Source organism: Myotis yumanensis, unplaced genomic scaffold (genome assembly GCF_028538775.1).
Source record: "Myotis yumanensis isolate MYYU_CA2020_CCGP unplaced genomic scaffold, mMyoYum1.0.hap1 SCAF_5, whole genome shotgun sequence".
Lineage (NCBI taxonomy): Eukaryota > Metazoa > Chordata > Mammalia > Chiroptera > Vespertilionidae > Myotis > Myotis yumanensis.
The window spans coordinates 83,781,225-83,800,344 of record NW_027223756.1 but is presented as its reverse complement, the minus strand read 5'-3'; the positions used below and the strand labels follow the sequence as shown (position 1 = coordinate 83,800,344).

The window sequence follows — 19,120 nt, the reverse complement described above, 5'->3', positions numbered from 1 at the left end:
GACCCATGTATCTCCAGGGTATCGACCGCTCACACTCCTGGGTGAATTCTGCCTATGCTCCAGGAGGCAGCAAGGCTGTGCTGCGCCGGGCGCCCCCTTATTGTGGGGCCGACCCCAGACAGGTGCCCTCCCTCCCTGCCCCTGCACGCGTGTGACCCCACCTCAGCATGAGCTCCTCCTAAGTCCTGGCTGCGGCTGACTAACCTAGGGGGACTGCCTGAAGGAGGAGGCGGACCCCTTCTGCTTTGTTTGGATCTGTGGAGTCGGTGCGGTAGGCATCACAGGGTCATCGTAAACTGCTGCCACATGGACCACAGCCTCAGGCAGAGACAGAAGGAAGGGATGGGTGGTGTGTACATGGCATGTAAATGATATGCAAATCCAACCACTGTAACCTCACTGTCCCGCATGGCCGATTTCTATCCCTTTAATCCACTCTGTTCAGGAGGCTCTCAACTGTTCCCTTGACATAGCAACCTGAATGGTCCCAAGGGGACAAAACTGAACGTCTGGGCTCCCCCGTCCTGTTTCAGACAAAGGGGAGCCCTGTGGGCGGCTCCCTTTCTCCTACCCTATCCCAGGTACCTCGTATGCAGGGGGCTTTGCTTTCAGAGAGACGGGTGTGAATCCTGGCTCTGCTGGGGGCTCGCCCTGCACCCCAGGCTCTGAATTTTCAGATGTGATTAAGATTCTCAGGAAAGTGCTCAGCACAGCAGTCTTGAGCCCAGGAGAGAGTTAGGGGTTGCAGGTGGGATGTTGTCAGTGACATAGATCCCCGGGCCAGCCTCACCCCTGAGCCGCCAGCTAGTTGGGGAGCCAGGCACCACGCAAACCAGCGCACCAGCGTGTGAGTGCAGTGTGCAATGCCCAGAAGGAGACAAACAAAGGGGACCACCAGCCTCCCTCTGGGTGGTCTGCGGCTCCTCTCCAGAGAGAGAACATGTTTTGCTGGGACCTGAAGGGTAAGATGGAGCCAGGAAGCCAGAGGGGCTGGTTTCCTGCCCATGTGGCCCTCGGCCCTGTGCCAGCTCCGTGCTGTCACTCAGGCGACCTGCACTGCATGGTGGTCCAGGCGACGGTTAGCAGCACAGGCAGGGGGGCTTTTGGACAGACTTTCCAGGTTGCTGGGAATCTGGGTTCATGGGTCCTGCCAGCCCCCCTGCATTTTTAACAGGACTCCCCCCACTGCCCTCCGATCTCTGAGGTGTCAGCTGGGCCTTGAAGATCACATAGGATGTGATGAGATGGCAAGAGGGTGGGCATTCCAGGTAGGAGGGGGCACCAAGGCTGGCCTTTGCAGTGGTTGCTGAGAAGCCAGGGTGTGTGGCTGGGATTGTGGGAGTTGGGGGGGACCTCCACTGTCAAGGCAGGGGTCCCAGGGCTGGGCCGCCTCCATCTCCCTGCCAGCAGCCTCACCTCCTGACCAACAAAGGAGGAGGGGATAGTGGAGCTTGAGTCCCCGTACCCATTTCACAGATGGGGACAACTGAGGCCTAGTAAGGCCCCAAGGAAGGCTGGAGTGGGGCCAGGCCTGGAACCCAGGACTCTCAGCTGCTCATCCTGCTTCTCATCACCATCTACCTCCTCTGTCCTAGAATTCCTCCTCTTTCTCCTCTTCCTTCCTCTCTTAACCTTTTCTGTCTATACTCTCCCTCCTCCACATCTGTGCCCTCCCTCTCCTTTCTCTGTCTACCCCTGAACTCACTGACTCACTCATACTCTCCACCCTTGTCCATACTCACTCTCACCTCCTCTGACCACACTCACTCTTCACCATCTACAATGATTTTACCTTCTCCACCTACACTCTTCCCATCCATTCTCTCACCTATGTCTCTGCCGGGTCCTGCTCCATCCATGCTCACCTCTGTACTCCCTGCCTACGGGCTCTCCGGCCCACGTCCTAACCTGTTCTGTTCACCCTGCTTTCCACCTCCTTGCTGTGTCTTCCTTATTCTCATCTCCCTCACACTCTCCTCCATCCACACCCCCACTGCCTGTCCACACGGACACATCTTTCCTCTGTCCATACCACCTACCCACACTAACCCCTCCTTGCCATCCCACCCTCTCCACTCCATCCCATCATAGGCCATCGACCGCAGCTCTACCCGAACCTCTTCCTACCTCGAGAGCTCCTCCTCCGCCCCACCAGCCACCCAGCCGAGACCCACTGTGCCGAAGGTAGTGGGAAGCAGGGGTGGGTGGCGCAGTTTTGGCCTGGGCCCGGCAAAGGGGTCCAGAGCTCCCATCCCCCGAGCCCAGCAGGGCCTGGAGAGCCCGGGGAAAGGGCACATCTGACTCCTGCCCCCTCTCTCTTGCATGGCCTCCTGCTGCTCTAACCCCAAGCCCTCCAGCTTCATCCTCCCCCTTCATGCTCTCCGAGGGGGTTGGGGCGGGCCCCTCAGCTCTCTGTGACCCCTGCCCCTGCCCCTGCCTCCAGCTGCTTCACGAGGAGCTGGCTCTGCAGTGGGTGGTGAGCGGCAGTGCCGTGCGCGAGGCCGTCCTGCAGCACGCCTGGTTCTTCTTCCAGCTCATGGTGAGACACCTCCTCCCGCCCGAGAGCAAGAGGCCCCAGGGGAGACTCGCCCTGGGAGGGAAGCCCCCTGAGATTTTTCCTGAGACCCCTGAGAAATGGCTTCGAGACCCCCCATATAGGGACAGAGATAAGAGACCCCTAAAGGGATCGTTCCCTGGAAAGAGGCCCCGTAAACTCCCTCCATAGAGAAGGACCTCCCCCACCTTCCTGTGGGGCTGTCAGCAGAGGTCCCTAACCAGTGAGGAGACACCCCCACCCCAAGAGATACCCCCAGTCAGAGAAGGAAACCTGTGGAACTCAAGACCCCTCCTGACTCCAAGCCCCACCCCCAGTCAGGTGGGCCTTCAGAGCCCCTCTCAGGGCTCCCTCAAACCCACCCCTCAAGCCCTGTGCTCCCCCAGACCTTACCCCAGGAGACCTGCTTCAGCCCCTCCCACGGGCTCAGCCTCAGACCCACTCGGGCTCTGCCCATGGCCTTCTCGAGTCCTCCCCACGGCCTCTCGGGCCCGGCCTCAGCTCAGAGCTATGACGGGGCTCAAGCTCCACCCAGGACCCCTACGCCCACCTTTACCTCCCCTCCCCTGCTGCCACAATACCATTTGCAGCTCCTCAAGCCCCCCCCCCACTTGGCAAGCCCCTTCTGCCCACGGACCCTCAAGCTCTCACCCGGCCCCCACCCGGCCCCCAGGTGAAAAGCATGGCCCTGCACCTGATTCTGAGCCAGCGGCTGGACTCGCCCCGTAAGCTCCGCTTCCCCGTGCGTTTCCTGGATGACATCGCGGCCCTGGTGGGCTCTGTGGGCCTGGAGGTCATCACCCGGGCCCACAAGGTAAAGGTGAAGGGGCCTCAGTGGGGGTGGGGCTTGGGGCACCAGTCCTGCCAGCTTCCTGGTTGCAAGGCCACCCGTCCCATTTGCTGGATGGGTCTGTTCATTCACTGTCATTTCTTTTTAAAAAATGTATTTTTATTGATTTCAGAGAGGAAGGGAGAGGGAGAGGGAGATAGAAACATCAATGATGAGAGAGAGTCATTGATCAGCTGCCTCCTGCGCACCCCCGACTGGGGATCGAGCCCGCAACCCGAGCGTGTGCCCTTGACTGGAATCGAACCCGGGACCCTTCCGTCTGCAGGCTGACATTCTATCCACGGAGCCAAGCCAGCCAGGGCCAATGTCATTTCTTAAGTACCTACTGTGTGCACATCCCTGTGCTAGGCTCTAGAGACACAGCAGTGAACAAAACAGATGCCAATCCTTGCCCTCATGGCGCTATGAGGGAGAGACTTGAAGGAGTGAGGGGGCAATCTATTTGACGTCTGGGGGGAGAGCGTTTCAAGCAGGGGGAATAGCAAGTGAAAAGGCCATGAGGTAGGTCGGGCTGTTGGAGGAGCTATGAAGTGGTGGGTGTGGCTGGAACAGAGGGAGCAAATCAGGAACCGGAGTTGGAGAAGGCAGAGAAGTGACGGATCCATGAGCCCTTACCACAGTGTCAGTATACAGTAAGTGCTCAATCATGGGCATTAGTGTTCTGAGACCTTGACACCTGTCCAGGCCCTGGGTCCCTAGTTCCCATGCCCTCAGGAGCTAGGTGGGTAATACTAATGACAGTCATCTTAGCCTTTATTGAGCACTTACTGTGTATCTAACACTTGAGATGAAGCACATGATTAAATTCTCCCAGCAGCTCCATAAAGTTTGTATTATTATCTCCATTTTACTGATGGAGAAATGGGCAGAGAATGACTAACAACCTGCCACCACACACCCGAGAAGGGCAGAATTGGGGATCTGCTCCCAAGCCACCGGGTCCAGAGCCCACACCCTTATCATCAGCTTCAGTTGGGCAAGCGGGCGTGTGCTCAGTCGCTGTGGCCAGAATGTCTCATTTGAAAAGTGCAATGGGGCTTCTGGATTTGATGGGAACTTTCCAGATTTTTGAAACACCAGCCTGGCCCGAGCCAGCCCTTGTGCAATCCCTTGCGACCTCTGGGCTGGTCTCGAAGGTCTCGACCTTGTTCCACTGGAGCCTCCCCTAAGCACTGACATTCCCAGGGGCTGACCCAGATGATGAGGAAACCGCCCTGGGAAAGGGTTGCAGGGCAGAACAATGCCCCTGAGAAGCGCCGTCGGCACGGCTGCTAGTGGGGCATCGGTGACGGCCACAGTGGTCTCACGCATGGAGCTCAGGGAGCCAGGCAGACCCAGCCCCTGCCCCACGGCGGGCTCAGAGCCCCAGCAGGTTTTGTGTTGTGTTGCTTTGGGTTGCCGGGAACTAAGCCACAGAGGCCGACTTGTGAGGCCGGAGTGGCTGGTGAGAGCCCGAGGGCTTCTCTCAAAACAGCACCCCGTTCAGTTGTCTTTGACACATGGAATTGTCTGAGATCCTTTGGTTTATTGTGGTTCCCCCACGGGAAGCTGAGCGCTGTACAAGCTGTCCATGCTCATTATATCAGTTAGGGCAGAGGTTAATTTGCTCAAACAAAATCACAAGTGGATTAAATGTGCCCCAAGTTTATTTCTGAGCATAAGTGGGCCGTGGGGGCTCCATAGTGTGGGCCTGGCGCCCCCACATCGGGCACCTGGCGGGCTGTGGGAGCAGGAAGACCTGGCCACAGTCCTTCCCCTCATCCCATTGGCCAGAATGTGACCCGATCACATGGTTATTCTCGGCTGCAAGGAAGCCTGGGAAATCCAGTGTTTACCGCCCTCTGAACTCACACCCTGAGAGATGGGAAGGAGGATCCAGGGGGAAGTCAGCAGCCAGTTTTCTCCATCCATGTTGTGTTATTTAAATCTGGGGAGAGGGGAAAGAAAATCTGTCCTAACCGGTGCCCTGAGGGGTGTGGGCCTGTACGTGTGGGGAAGGGCGGGCTGGTCCGAGGGCGGAGACAACCAGGAAGGCCTGGAGTGGCCAGAGGGAGGGCGGGAGGGGCGGGGGGGTGTTAAGAAGACCCTGGCTCTGGGACAGTGATGTGGCTCCCGGAGTTGCTGGCGGCCTTGGTGAGAGCCGGGCCCTGGGTGGGGACTCAGCGTGCTGGGAGTGAGCGTGGCTGACGGGCCCTGTGTCCCCAGGATGTGGAGCAGGCCGAGCGCCTCAACATCAGCCTGGCCTTCTTCCTCAGCGACCTGCTGTCCCTGGCGGACCGCGGCTTCGTGTTCAGCCTGGTCCGGGCCCACTACAAGCAGGTGGGAGTGGCGCGCCCACCCACGGGCGACACGGCGGGGGGTGGGGGGGGCAGAGAGACTGTAATGTTGCCCACCGGCCCCTCTCCGGCAGGTGGCCACGCGGCTGCAGTCGGCCCCCAACCCAGTGGCGCTGCTGACCCTGCGCATGGACTTCACCCGCATCCTGTGCAGCCACGAGCACTATGTGACCCTCAACCTCCCCTGCTGCCCGCTGTCGCCCCCGGCCTCACCCTCACCCTCCGTGTCCTCCACCACCTCGCAGGTGGGCCGGCCTCACTTCTGGCTCCTCCCTTGACCTATGACCTCTCACCTTCAACCTGTCTTCTGGGGCTCCCCTCGTCTTTGTCCTTTTCAGGGTGGGCCACTGTCCAGGGGGACCATCCCCTTACCTCTGACCCTTCACCTCTGACCCCTCATGCCCGGCACTTTCCTAGGGACCAGGTTCTAATTTCTCACCCCTGAATCTGAACTCACAGACCTGCCTTCCATCTGCCGTTTCTCAGACCTCTGACTTTTGACCCCATTCCCTTCACCTCGCAGGTTCACCTGATTCTCTTACCTCTGACCCTGAACTGTGCTCCCTGTCGCCTCCAGATAATTCCAGGCTCTCACCTCTTAACCTTAACTTCAGATGAGTGCATCCTAGCCCCTCCCCTCCGACCCCTGGCCCCTGGTGACGTCCTGCTTCCTCCTGCTCCCTTTACCCTCTGCAGAGCTCCACCTTCTCCAGCCAAGCCCCGGACCCCAAGGTGGTCAGCATGTTTGAGCTGAGTGGGCCTTTCCGACAGCAGCACTTCCTGGCTGGGCTCCTGCTGACGGAACTGGCGCTGGCCCTGGAGCCTGAGGCCGAGGGGTGAGCACAGGCCCTGTTTGGCTCCAGCGGGTGGGAAGGTCCAGGCACTATGTCTGCTCTCTCCTGAGCACCTCACTACTCCACAGGGCATCCCAGCTGCACAAGAAGGTCATCAGTGCCGTCCACAACCTGCTCTGTGGCCATGATGTTGACCCCCGTTACGCCGAGGCCACAGTAAAGGCCCGGGTGGCCGAGCTGTACCTACCGCTGCTGTCGATCGTCCGGGACACGCTGCCACGGCTGCATGATTTCGCTGGTCAGTGGGCCAGGCAGTCGGAGTCACACAATCCAGGCGTTCGATGGACACATACGGCTCAGGTTGGGGAAGGTGGGAGAGCACAGTTAGGAGCAAAAACATGGCGTTAGGGTCCATAGATTGGATTCAAGTGTTGGTGCAGGGCCCTCCAAGCCATTAACCTCTGAGCCTCAGGCTTCTCACCTGTAAAATGGGGACAGTGGCGACACTAACTACTTCCTATAGTTATGTAAACATTTGCAGAGCTTTAGCACTGGGACATTGTCAGCCCACAATAGATGGGAGATATGATTATAACATTTATCAGCTTCTGAGAAGAGAGGATGTGAGGACGGAAGGTGGGGAACATTGGGGCCAGAGGCAGTTGCAGTCCTGCGTTCAGTCACTCGCTCATAGCACATTCACTTAGGGACAGGTACACCTTGGTGGGCAGCACAGACTTGGGATTTGTGGATTGGTCCCCTCCATCATTGGGAGGAAATTCTTCGTCTTTATTTCTAACTTTTTTATCTGCCTTGTTTTCTTGCTTCTTTCTTTCTGGGATTTCGGTTTACACGTATGTTGGACCTTCGGATCCTGTCACACGTGCCTGCCACGCTCTGTTCTGTTTCCCATTCTTTTTTCTCTCTGTGCTTCACTTGGGGAATTTTCTGTTCACCTGTCTTTGAGTTCACTACTTCTGTCTTCTGCTGTGTCCAGGCCTCTGTTAGCCCCAGCTATTGAGTTCTGAATTCCAGGTGTTATATTTATTCAGTAGGAAGATGTCTATTTTATTTTATTTTTGTAGATTTTAATTCTCTGTTGAAATTCTCCATGTTCTTAGCCATTTTAGTCCATCGTTTCCACTACTTCTTATTTTAAGAACTGCGTTTGCTTTTGATCATCGACGGGCCTCCTTCTGCTGTCTCGTCTCTCTTATCAATCCGTTCCCTGCCTTTTCACATACCTTGTAGCTTTTTAGCGTATTTTGGACATTGTATGTAAAAGAATCACCAGGACTGGAGCGATGTCATTTTTCCCTAGTGAGGTTTCCTCTTCCCCTCTCTTAGCAGATGAGTTAAGGGGCTGATCATCCCAATCCAGCTGGGCTGGAGCGATAGGGAGGCTCAGTTGACCTTTTGTTTCAAGAATCTCTAGGGTGAGACCTGTCTGTTGGCTGCTCCTCTCTCTGGTGAGACTTTTTTGGGGGGAAGGGGAAGGGGAAGGGCTACTCTTATAAGATCGTAGATTTTTTGAACCAGACCATTTAGATTAAAATCAGCTTTACTATGTACCAACCTACTGCGTGACCCCAGGCAAGTAACGTCACCTCTGCAGAGAGGTTAGCCTCAGTTCCCTCTTCTACAAAGTCGGAATGATGAAAGTCCTTCTCTCGTAGGTGTGTTTTTTTAAGATCCGTAGTTAATATTGTTTAAGTTAGACTAGCACCTGGCACATAGGAGATGCTGTGTCAGTGCCAATTGATGCTATAACAATAGCAGCAGCCTATGTTGTTGTCATCACCACCATCATCTTTACAGTTACCGCTCCCGTGGGCCAGGCCGTGTTCTGAGTGTTGAGCATATAGCGGTGGCCAGAGTAGATTTAGTCCCTGCCTCTGTGGACACAATGAATGTACCTGCTTACAAGTACAATAAGTGAGCTCTGGGAGTAGATAGCTGGAGACTGGTCTGGGGGGTGGTATCAAGGAGGGCTTCCATGAGGAGGTGACCTGTGAGCTGAAATTTGAGGCAGAGGGACAGCACTTACCAGGACTCCTTCTCTCCCCCTGCTCCTACCCCCAGAGGGCCCGGGTCAACGGTCAAGGCTGGCTTCCATGCTCGATTCAGACACAGAAGGGGAAGGGGACTTTGGAGGCACCATCAACCCCTCAGTGGCCATGGCCATTGCTGGTGGCCCCCTGGCCCCTGGCTCTCGGGCCAGCATCTCCCAGGGCTCAGCGACTGTGAGTATGGGGCTGGTCTCTAGAGACACTATCCCACCTGGTAATAGAAGTTATGTAACGAGATTCAAATCAGCCAGTTCTCATCTTATTTGGAGAAAATGAACATCAACTCTGTCCCTTCTGAGCCCCCGTCCCCTCTCTGGCCCCAGGGCTCTCGCTCCGGCTGTCCTCTCTCTGCCGAGTCCAGCCGGACCCTGCTGGTGTGTGTGCTGTGGGTGCTGAAGAATGCGGAGCCAGCCCTCCTGCAGCACTGGACTGCCGACCTGTCCCTCCCTCAGCTGGGTCGTCTCTTGGACCTGCTGTACCTCTGCCTGGCTGCCTTCGAGTACAAGGTTTGGGGCGCGGGCGGGGATTGGAGGGTAGGAGGCAGGCCGAGTATGCATACAGAGCTCTCGGTGCTGTGGTCTGGGCACGAAGGGGTGGACTGTCCTCGTGCCCCAGTTCCTGAGGGTAAAGGGGTGGACTGTTTCTGTGCTGAGTCCAAGGAAAAAGGGAGAATTGTTCTCGTGAATAGAATTTGGAAGGTGCTGAGAGTTGGCAGTAAAGCAGAGAGCTGTGGCCCTAACTGGTTTGGCTCAGTGGATAGAGCGTCAGCCTGCGGACTGAAGGGTCCCAGGTTCGATTCCAGTCAAGGGCATGTACCTTGGTTGCGGGCACATCCCCAGAAGGGGGTGTGCAGGAGGCAGCTGATTGATGTTTCTCTCTCATCAATGTTCCTAACTCTCTATCCCTCTCCCTCTCTGTAAAAAATCAACAAAATATATATTTTTTTTTAAAAAGAAGAGAGCTGTCTCTTTAAGCACAGGGTCCCAGAGGTCGGAAAGGGCCGGGAGAAGCGGGACCGGGTGAGCCCAGGTCCCATGGGAAAGGGCAGTCAGCCTGGAACCCGTTCTTTGACCTCCCAGGGGAAAAAGGCCTTTGAGCGCATCAACAGCCTCACATTCAAGAAGTCACTGGACATGAAGGCTCGACTGGAGGAAGCCATCTTGGGCACCATTGGAGCACGACAAGAGATGGTGCGACGGAGCCGTGGTGAGAGGGAGACGTGCCCCACGCCCGTCCCCACCAGCGGCTCTCACCCTGTGTCCGAGGGGCCCCAAGTGGGCCCGTCCCTACCTCTCTGTCCGACTCACTCTTCCCAGAAATCCATGCATCATCCCCGTGCACATGGGTATCCGTGTCCCCGTCTGTTCTCACAAGTCATTCAGGCCTAACTGCGTCCACTCGGCAAGCACCCGTACCACCCGTGTCCTCACAGGTTAGCCCACCTGGTGCCTGTGTGTTTCTCAGTCGTGTGTGTCCTTATGTTTTTGCCCGTCTGTGAACATGTGCCTGCCCACCTCAGAGAGGAGCCCGTTTGGGAACCAGGAGAACGTACGCTGGCGGAAGAGCCTCACACACTGGAAGCAAACCGCGGACCGTGTGGACAAGTAGGTGTTGGCCAGACGTAGACCAGTTTCCAGAGAACTGGCACCGCAGGCGCCTGAGGGAGGCGGTGAGCTGAGCCGTAGGGTAGGGTCTGGCTTCCAGAGGCTCCCCAGCCCCCTCCTCTCTCCTTCAGGACCAAGGATGAAATGGAGCAGGAGGCCCTGGTGGAAGGGAACCTGGCCACCGAGGTGAGCCTGGTAGTTCTGGACACGCTGGAGATCATCGTGCAGGTGAGGCTGGACCCAGCATCTTCCTGACCTCCGACCCGCCCCAGTGCCTTGGGACCTCGGACTCCAGAGCCCCTCTCCGTTCCTGATTCCACAACCAAGCCAGTCCCTAACCGCTGGGTTTCTGACCCCGCAGACGGTGATACTGTCCGAGGCCCGGGAGAGTGTCTTGGGTGCGGTGCTGAAGGTGGTGCTGTATAGCCTGGGTAGCTCCCAGAGCGCCCTCTTCCTGCAGCATGGCCTGGCCACTCAGCGGTCCCTGGTGTCCAAGGTGAGCACCACGCGGCAGCCGCGGCTCTTAGAGTCATAGTGACCGCCCAGTCGCGGGCACCTACTGTGTATTCAGCAACTGCATGAGGCAGACACTCCTTAGCCACAGTTGACAGGAGAGAACTGAGGATGGGGGTGGCCAAGGCACTCACCCAGTGTCACACCGCAAGGACCTAGCCCAGGTTTGACTCCCAAGCCTGCTGTGCGTGGCCAAGAAGGCAGAGCACAGACAGGCGCCCCCGCTGGACCCACGGGGGACCTTCTGATCGGGCCTGGGGAGGGGCTGACCAGTGTCTGTCTTGGCCCTGGGGGACAGTTCCCAGAGCTGCTGTTCGAGGAGGACACGGAGCTGTGCGCCGACCTCTGCTTGCGGCTCCTGCGACACTGCGGCAGCCGCATCAGCACCATCCGCACGCACGCCAGCGCTTCCCTCTACCTCCTCATGCGCCAGAATTTCGAGATCGGCAATGTAAGGGGGGGCGGCCGCCCGGGGGTGGGGGGTGACAGATGGAGGGTGGGCAGGGAGAGGGGTGAAGTGAGCCTGTCGAGCAGGCCCTGGTGGGAGGGTCCGAGGCCCACAGGTGAGCTCTCCCCCGCTGCCCCCACAGAACTTTGCCCGAGTGAAGATGCAAGTGACCATGTCACTGTCGTCCCTGGTGGGGACAACGCCGAACTTCAGTGAGGAGCACCTGCGACGGTCACTCAAGACCATCCTCACCTACGCAGAGGAGGACGTGGGGCTGCGAGACAGCACTTTCGCTGAGCAGGTGACCCCGCCAGGCCCCTGCCCTGTCCACAACTACCAGGCTCACCTCGGTTGCCAGGGTCTTTGCCTTGGAGTCCTGACCCCACCGCCTTGGCCCTGTCACTTCCCAATGAGGCGCACTTCCCACTCCAGGTCCAGGACCTGATGTTCAACCTGCACATGATCCTGACGGACACGGTGAAGATGAAGGAGCATCAGGAGGACCCCGAGATGCTCATTGACCTCATGTACAGGTGAGGAGAGCTCGGGGGACCTTCAGCCATTCACCCTCGGGCAGATGAGTAGATACATGAGAAAGCGAGCGGGGAGCAGGTGAACATGCAGGTGACAAGAGGGACAAGTAAGGAGGGACGGGGGGAGGGCCAGGAGAGCAGGCAGATGGGGAAAATCAGGTGAGCGAGGGGACAGGTAAGCAGACAGGTGAGGCTACAAGTCAGGTGAGGGCTCATAAAGGAACCGATGAGGAGGGTGCCCGATGGACCTACAGAACAAGGACAAGAGGGGACGGGTGGGAGAAACAGGTGAAGTGCAAGCAACGGGTGGAGGGGTGACAGATCAGGGGGGTAAGTAAAGCTGGAGGAGAGGTAAGGGGTATTTAGTAAGAAATTGGGGAGTGGGAGGCGGAGAGGCAGGTGATGCAGGTAGGGCAGTTAGGGGCCAGGAGGAGGGACGGGCCTGGGAAGGTAAGTGACATGGTGCATGTGCAAGGGGATCAGTGAGTGGGGTGTGGCAGAGTAGACAGATGAGCAGAAGGACAAGTGAGAGAAGGACACTGGGGGTTTGGTGAAAGGATGGACAGTGACGATTGGATAAGTGGGGGACTGGGTAAGGGAGGAGACAGGTGAATAGAGGAAGAGGGGAGATGATGGGCAGGCAAATGGGAAGACAGTGAGAGGTTGGACAGGCAAGGGAATAGGCGAGGGACTGGACAGGTGAGACAGAAGGGGGATGGACAGGTGGGTTAAGGGATCAGGGGATGATTAGGTGAAAGGATGGAAGGTAGGACAGGTAAGGAAACAGGTAAGAAGATAGACTGGTGAAGCGGGGACAGGAGAATGGATGGACAGGTGAGACGGGTGAGGGGATGGATAGGCGAGGAGACAGGTGAAGGGAGGAAATAGGTGACTGGATGGACAGGTGAATGGGGTACAGGTGAGGAGATCGGCTGGTCAGTGGGGCAGATGGATGGGGTAACAAGTGAAGGGGTGGGCAGGTGAGAGTCAGGCGGGCGGGCAGGGTGAGTCCCCATCCTCCTCACATCCCCCCTCACCTGGGCACCAGGATTGCCCGGGGCTACCAGGGGTCTCCGGACCTGCGGCTGACGTGGCTGCAGAACATGGCGGGGAAGCACGCAGAGCTGGGCAACCACGCGGAGGCCGCACAGTGCATGGTGCACGCGGCCGCGCTGGTGGCGGAGTACCTGGCCCTGCTGGAGGACAGCCGCTACCTGCCCGTCGGCTGCGTTTCCTTCCAAGTGAGTGGTTGGAGGGGGAGGGTGGTGGGCAAGGGTGGGGGTGGCACATGTGCGGCAGGGACCAGGCCCTGACACCACTTCCCACCCCAGAACATCTCGTCCAACGTGCTGGAGGAGTCTGCCATCTCCGACGACATCCTGTCGCCCGACGAGGAGGGCTTCTGCTCCGGGAAGCACTTCACGGAGCTGGGGCTGGTGGGGCTGCTGGAGCAGGCAGCCGCCTACTTCACCATGGTGAGGCCTGGGGCTAGCAGGGCTCTGGGCTCAGGGCTCGGGCTGGGCGGCATCATAGATGTGCTGATGGCCCTATACTTGCTCCCAGTTACTTGAGGGGAAGCTGGGGGATTTGCAGAGGAGAATGGGGACCCTCAAAGGCCTCCATGACCTGCCTTTCTCTCTGTTAAACCCATGACATGCAGGCTGGATAGCGTAAGCCTTTAACACATTTAGCTAGTATTAAAACCTTTTTTATTATAGAACAATTCGGTGCTCGCTTCGGCAGCATATATACTAAAATTGGAACGATAGAGAGAAGATTAGTATGTCCATCCCCCACCAAAAAAGAAAGGAAAACTTCAAGCACACATAATAGAAGACAGTGGTACCCCCACCAACCCCACCCCCAGCGCTCACATCCATCAACCACCTGTATCTACCGTCTTGTTTCATCTCCGCTTTACCTCCAGCTTTTCTGGGTTTTCTTTTTTGTTGTTGTTTTTTCTTGTGTTTTTTTGGCTTTGTCAAAACAAGGCCACCAAAAATTAGGTTGCCTCCCAAAAAAAAATGGGAGAGAGAGAGGATCTTTTTTTGAGTTTTTGTGGGGCTTTTTGACATCTGAAAAAACAAGATCCCAATTTTCACAAATTGATGAAACGGAACATGATCATTCGGGTTTATAAACCTTTGCTACTCAGTGTGGTCAGAGGACCAGCAGTGCAGCCATCGCCCAGGGCTTGCTAGAATGCAGAGTCCTGGGCCACCCAACTCTCTGAGCCCTGCACTGTAACAAGGTCTCAGATTCCTGTGCGCTTTAGAGTCGGAGAAATTCCAGCTTAAAACAAATCTGATATCACAGTGTCACACCCACGAGTACCTGTGTGACAAAGTCCCTTTTACACAACTTTTATCCCGCATGACGAAGTTAACAGGAATTCTTTTTTATTTTTTAATCCTCACCCGAGGATATGTTTCTTATTGATTGTAGAAAGGAAGGGAGGGGAGGGGAGAGAGAGAGAGAGAGAGAGACATCGATGTGAAAGAGAAACATTCATGGGTTGCCTCCTGTACGCACCCCTGAACAGGGATCCATCCCGCAACCTGGGTATGTGCCCTGATCAGGAATTGAACCCACAACCTTTTGGTGTAACCAACTGAGTCACCCAGCCAGGACATGCATTCCCTGATAAGTTGGTGCCTGGGCGTTTATTTTTTATTGTTGTAAAGGAGTTTCTCCTCCAACTTGCTTGCTTGTGCGAAAGCAGTTGGTCTTTTCTGCATTTCACTGGTTGGAGATGGGAACTGTTCCAGAGGTTTTCTCGCCGGCCCGGGGCTGCTTGCTTGACCTGTTCCTCAGTTCCTGCGCTTCTGGGAACTGGTAGTTACATCTGGGGCCCCACTCAGTTTCAGGGTCAGGTTGCCGGGCGAGATTTCTTTCCTGTGGGGCCAGCCCTCCTAGTGATGTTGTTGTCATTATTGTCACTTTGCTGGAGTCTCACAAAGGCCTCATGAGGGGAAGAAGCCGGAAGGTAGACATAGACCTTCTGATAGCCAACATCCAGGGCACCTGCTGTGTGCCAGGCTTGATGCTGGCACCAGCTAGGGATAAGGGGCACCCATGAGTGGTCATTACCATGTGCCAGGAGGCAGTGGTCAGAGGCCAGGTGGGCTGGTGTTCGGGTCCTGACCTTGGGGAGTGTCTTCATATCTCTGAGGTTCAGTGTCCCTTCTGAGGAATTTGGGGTGGGAGGGGGGGATTCCTCCTTCCACCAGTGAAGGAACATGGGTAAAGTGTAGATGTACACAGTGCCTTGTCCATAGTAATCATGGTGGAGACCACAGCGGGGTATGTAGGGGCCAAGTGGAAAGGCTGATGCCCCATCGGGTGGGGGTGGTCAGGGTAGGCTTCCTGGAGGAGGTGGTGGAGAATGGGGCCTTGGAAAGGGGGTCAGAGCACAGAAGGGAGGGCTGTTCCAGGCAGGAGAGGACCAGGGAGGGTGCTGGGAATCCTGACCTGCTCCACCCCACCCCAGGGGGGGCTCTATGAGGCGGTGAACGAGGTGTACAAGAACTTGATCCCCATACTGGAAGCCCACCGCGACTACAAGAAGCTGGCTGCTGTGCATGGCAAACTGCAGGAGGCCTTCACCAAGATTATGCACCAGGTTGGCCCATGGTGCCCTCCCAGACCCTGCCCTTGGCCCCACCCCACCTTCCCAGGCTAAACTCTTGACTCTTCTCTTCCCCACAGAGCTCTGGCTGGGAGGTAAGTCGGCCTGGTGGCCATCTGCCTCTGGGGCCCCCAGGAGGCTAGCAGCAGTGGTCATGGACAGCCACCAGGGGGCGCCGGAGGAGCATGGCTGCCGGGGCACAGGCGCTGGGACTCAGTGGGCAATGACATACCCCACTGCTTTCCCCCAGATGCCCCCTCCCTTCCCCAAATCCCCAGGGCAGCCTGTGACTCACCCAGCTGGGAGCTCTCCGGAGACACCCCTCCCTTGGGCAGGGCCTGCTCAGTCACGGCCTGCGAGGGGGCTCTGGCTCTCTTTCTTTTTCTCTTTGTCTCTTTGTGTCTCTTCTATCTTTCCCTCCATTTCTCCCTGTCGCTCTCCCTGTCTTGATCGCTCCCTCTGTTTCTCTTGGTCTGTCTCTCCCTATCTCCCCTACCTCCCCCAGGATCTCTGCTCCTCGTTGCCATTTAATGCTCCCCTCTCCCTCCTTTCCCCCACTTGGGTCTATTTTTAGGCATCTCCTAGTTTGGGGAGAATTTTCTGGCCAAAGATGGCAAGAACCCAGAGCCGAGGCAGGAGGGCTGGGTGAGGGCCGGGTGGGGTGGGCAGGTCCCCTCCCTCCCTGGGTCTCTGGTCTCATGGGGCAGCACAACCAGGACCCTGGGAGTTTGATGGCTCTGACCTCTGACCTCCCCCATGATTTTGTCTCTCTGTCCCCTGCTCCCCACCTCCCTCTCCTGATGCCTACCCCACCCCTCCTGGATCTGCTTTGGTGAGTGAACATGGAGCCACCCCTTCCCTTGGGGGGGGGGGCGGGGGGGGAGGAGTGAGAGGATGCCCTGGAACAAAAGAGGCAGAGTCTCTGTCCCAAGCATTTATTGAGCACCTGCTGCATACCCAGCCCAGTAGGCATTGAGGATACAGCTGTGAGCAATATAGCCCCAGTTCTTACTTCGTATAAGGGATAAATGAGGAGGCAGATTTGGGGGAGGCAGGAGACAGAAGCTAGGGAGAAAGAGCAAGGGTGTGGGCAGTTGGTGGTCGTCTGAGTCCATGCCCAATATTCAAGAGGTCCCCCTGCCTCTGCCTGTGCTATGATGTTCTTGGAATCCTCACATGCTACCCAAAGTGCTCTGGGTCTCCTGCCTCTTCCACATGTGGGGCCCGTACTTCTGGAGCAGGGGGACCTCCCTCGGGGCCTCCTGGGCAACACTACCCCTTCCCGCAGCCCCAGCGAGTTTTTGGAACATACTTCCGTGTGGGTTTCTACGGTGCCCGCTTCGGTGACCTGGACGAGCAGGAGTTTGTGTACAAGGAGCCATCCATCACGAAGCTGGCCGAGATCTCACATCGGCTGGAGGCACGTCCCGGTGGTGGTGGGTGGATGGGGCACACGGCTGCCCTAGGGTGGGGTGGGGGCTGCACCTGTGCGGCCCGAGTCAACCCCGTGTCCCCAGGAGTTCTACACGGAGAGGTTTGGAGAAGATGTGGTCGAGATTGTCAAAGATTCGAACCCTGTCGACAAGACCAAGCTTGACTCCCAGAAGGTGAGGGTTCCTGACCATGCCTCTGGGGTCCCCAGAATCCTAAAGTTGGGGTGATTCTCAGCACTGTTTCCTGGAAACCCTCAAATCCTTTTCCTCTGAGAAAGTCCAAAGCTTACGTCCTCCAGGGACCCCCAAATCCTTAACCTCAGGTAATTCCCAAACATAAGGAGACCTGGGACTCCCAGATGTAAAACCCCTGGACCCATGGAGGCCCAAATCCCCTTTCTCCAGGGACAGAGCCCTGCTGGGAGGCTGGCAAGCCCCAGGGGGGTATGTGGGGGCTGTGGGAACCTCACACTGGAGCCCCGTGCCCCAGGCCTACATCCAGATCACATACGTGGAACCTCACTTCGATACCTATGAGCTCAAGGACCGGGTGACCTACTTCGACCGCAACTACGGCCTGCGCACCTTCCTGTTCTGTACGCCCTTCACGCCTGACGGGCGTGCTCATGGGGAGCTGCATGAGCAACACAAGCGTAAGACACTGCTGAGCACGGACCATGCCTTCCCCTACATCAAGACACGTATCCGCGTGTGCCACCGGGAGGAGGTAGGTGGGGTCCCCAAACCCGGGTTGGGGGAGGTGAGGGGACTCCCAACTCCAACCTCCAGACCCCAATCTGTAGCCTCAAATCTCTGCCTCCACACCCAGCTGATCCAAGGCTGCACCACAACCAGACCAAAGCCCCAGAGCTAGACAAAGGCAGCTGAGCCAGGCCCTGGCAGAGCCAGGCAGGCAGGAGCCCTCACACACTGTTCATGACACAGCCACTCAGGCCCCTCCCACCGCAGCTGCCCTGGGCTGGCCTGGGTCACAGGATATGGTCAGGCCCCCACCAGTGCATGCTGCCCCCTAACCCTGCAGACGGTGTTGACGCCAGTGGAGGTGGCCATCGAGGACATGCAGAAGAAGACACGGGAGCTGGCCTTTGCCACCGAACAGGACCCGCCCGATGCCAAGATGCTGCAGATGGTGCTACAGGGCTCTGTGGGACCCACTGTGAACCAGGCATGGCCGGTGGGGTATGCAGGCTGCCCGAGGCCCCCAAGGGTCCATGCAGACACCCTCACAAGGCCTTCTTACCCCACAGGGTCCCTTGGAGGTGGCCCAGGTGTTTTTGGCGGAGATCCCAGAAGACCCCAAGCTCTTCAGGCATCACAACAAGCTACGGCTCTGTTTCAAGGACTTCTGCAAGAAGTAGGCCTGACCTCACCCATTAGAGCCCCTTCAACCCTCATCATGGCTCTCTGCCTACTTTGCCCCCCAGTTCTAGCTCCTGGCCCACCTCATGGGCTCCTCCTCCACCTCTGGTCTTGCTTTCTCTCCCGAGTGCCAGTACCTGAGCACCCTGCCATCTGGCCCTCAGGTGCGAGGATGCGCTGCGAAAGAACAAGGCCCTGATTGGGCCAGACCAGAAGGAGTACCACCGCGAGCTGGAGCGCAACTACGCCCGCCTAAGGGAGGCTCTGCAGCCCCTGCTCACCCAGCGCCTGCCCCAGCTGCTGGCGCCAACCACAGCCAGCCTCAGGTGCCTGACCCAGGCCCCCCACCCTAGAGAGGGCAAGGATGGGGATTGTCATGCTCATCAGCATATGCATTTGGCTTTGCACACAAGGATGTGACTACTTGGGCATGTGCACAAATGCACACTCTGGGCAATCATTTCAGATCCTAGTGCATTAGGTCCCAGACACGCAACTTCATCTTTCTGAGCCTCAGTTTCTACATCCGTAAAATGGGCACGATACGATTCTGGTGGTGGGTTCCGGGAGAGAATCTATGAACCCACAGCCAGATCAGAACGGATGTGAAAGGAGCAGGGAAGACTCTAAACGAAGCTTTGGCGGAGGAGAAGGGAGAGGGCTGGGAGCACTATGGAATTGGGGGCCCTGTGTCCATGTTGACCCACCTCATTCCTCCCCCAGGAACTCCTTGAACAGAGCAAGTTTCCGGAAGGCCGACCTCTGAGCTCACAGGGCCTGAAACCACACCCAGAGGAACCAGCATCCTGGCCTCAGCTCTGTGCCTTTCTGGGGTTCTGCCCCACTTGGGGTGACCACATTGTATGTGGTGCTGGGCCCTCTGTTCCTGTTTGTGCACTGATACTTCTTACCTTTTTTTAATTTAAAAATTTTTTTATGAGCAGCCTGTGTGGTGTGGTCCCTGGGGGCTGGGTCATG

General features: G+C 57.3%; 1 protein-coding gene across 5 annotated transcripts in view; it reads left to right on the top strand.

The window, feature by feature from the left end:
• DOCK6 (dedicator of cytokinesis 6) overlaps positions 1 to 19,085 on the top strand; it is a 44,420-nt gene extending 25,335 nt beyond the window's left edge. For 2 of the 5 annotated variants that reach the window (XM_070416070.1, XM_070416073.1), the window contains 27 exons: positions 18 to 122; positions 2,444 to 2,539; positions 3,228 to 3,368; positions 5,610 to 5,723; positions 5,815 to 5,985; positions 6,437 to 6,576; positions 6,663 to 6,832; positions 8,617 to 8,777; positions 8,927 to 9,109; positions 9,683 to 9,809; positions 10,123 to 10,207; positions 10,339 to 10,435; positions 10,569 to 10,703; positions 11,019 to 11,171; positions 11,311 to 11,469; positions 11,601 to 11,701; positions 12,750 to 12,942; positions 13,033 to 13,176; positions 15,192 to 15,323; positions 15,410 to 15,424; positions 16,624 to 16,749; positions 16,847 to 16,936; positions 17,253 to 17,489; positions 17,805 to 17,948; positions 18,031 to 18,137; positions 18,307 to 18,468; positions 18,866 to 19,085. In XM_070416070.1, the coding sequence (XP_070272171.1) occupies positions 18 to 122; positions 2,444 to 2,539; positions 3,228 to 3,368; positions 5,610 to 5,723; positions 5,815 to 5,985; positions 6,437 to 6,576; positions 6,663 to 6,832; positions 8,617 to 8,777; positions 8,927 to 9,109; positions 9,683 to 9,809; positions 10,123 to 10,207; positions 10,339 to 10,435; positions 10,569 to 10,703; positions 11,019 to 11,171; positions 11,311 to 11,469; positions 11,601 to 11,701; positions 12,750 to 12,942; positions 13,033 to 13,176; positions 15,192 to 15,323; positions 15,410 to 15,424; positions 16,624 to 16,749; positions 16,847 to 16,936; positions 17,253 to 17,489; positions 17,805 to 17,948; positions 18,031 to 18,137; positions 18,307 to 18,468; positions 18,866 to 18,908 (3,531 nt within the window). In that variant the 3' untranslated portion in view covers positions 18,909 to 19,085. Of the gene's footprint in view, positions 1 to 17; positions 123 to 2,091; positions 2,185 to 2,443; positions 2,540 to 3,227; positions 3,369 to 5,609; positions 5,724 to 5,814; positions 5,986 to 6,436; positions 6,577 to 6,662; positions 6,833 to 8,616; positions 8,778 to 8,926; positions 9,110 to 9,682; positions 9,810 to 10,122; positions 10,208 to 10,338; positions 10,436 to 10,568; positions 10,704 to 11,018; positions 11,172 to 11,310; positions 11,470 to 11,600; positions 11,702 to 12,749; positions 12,943 to 13,032; positions 13,177 to 15,191; positions 15,324 to 15,409; positions 15,425 to 16,623; positions 16,750 to 16,846; positions 16,937 to 17,252; positions 17,490 to 17,804; positions 17,949 to 18,030; positions 18,138 to 18,306; positions 18,469 to 18,865 lie in introns of all 5 variants that reach the window. The other 3 variants (XM_070416074.1, XM_070416072.1, XM_070416071.1) reach the window with 3 other exon arrangements.
• Positions 19,086 to 19,120: the final 35 nt, after the last annotated feature.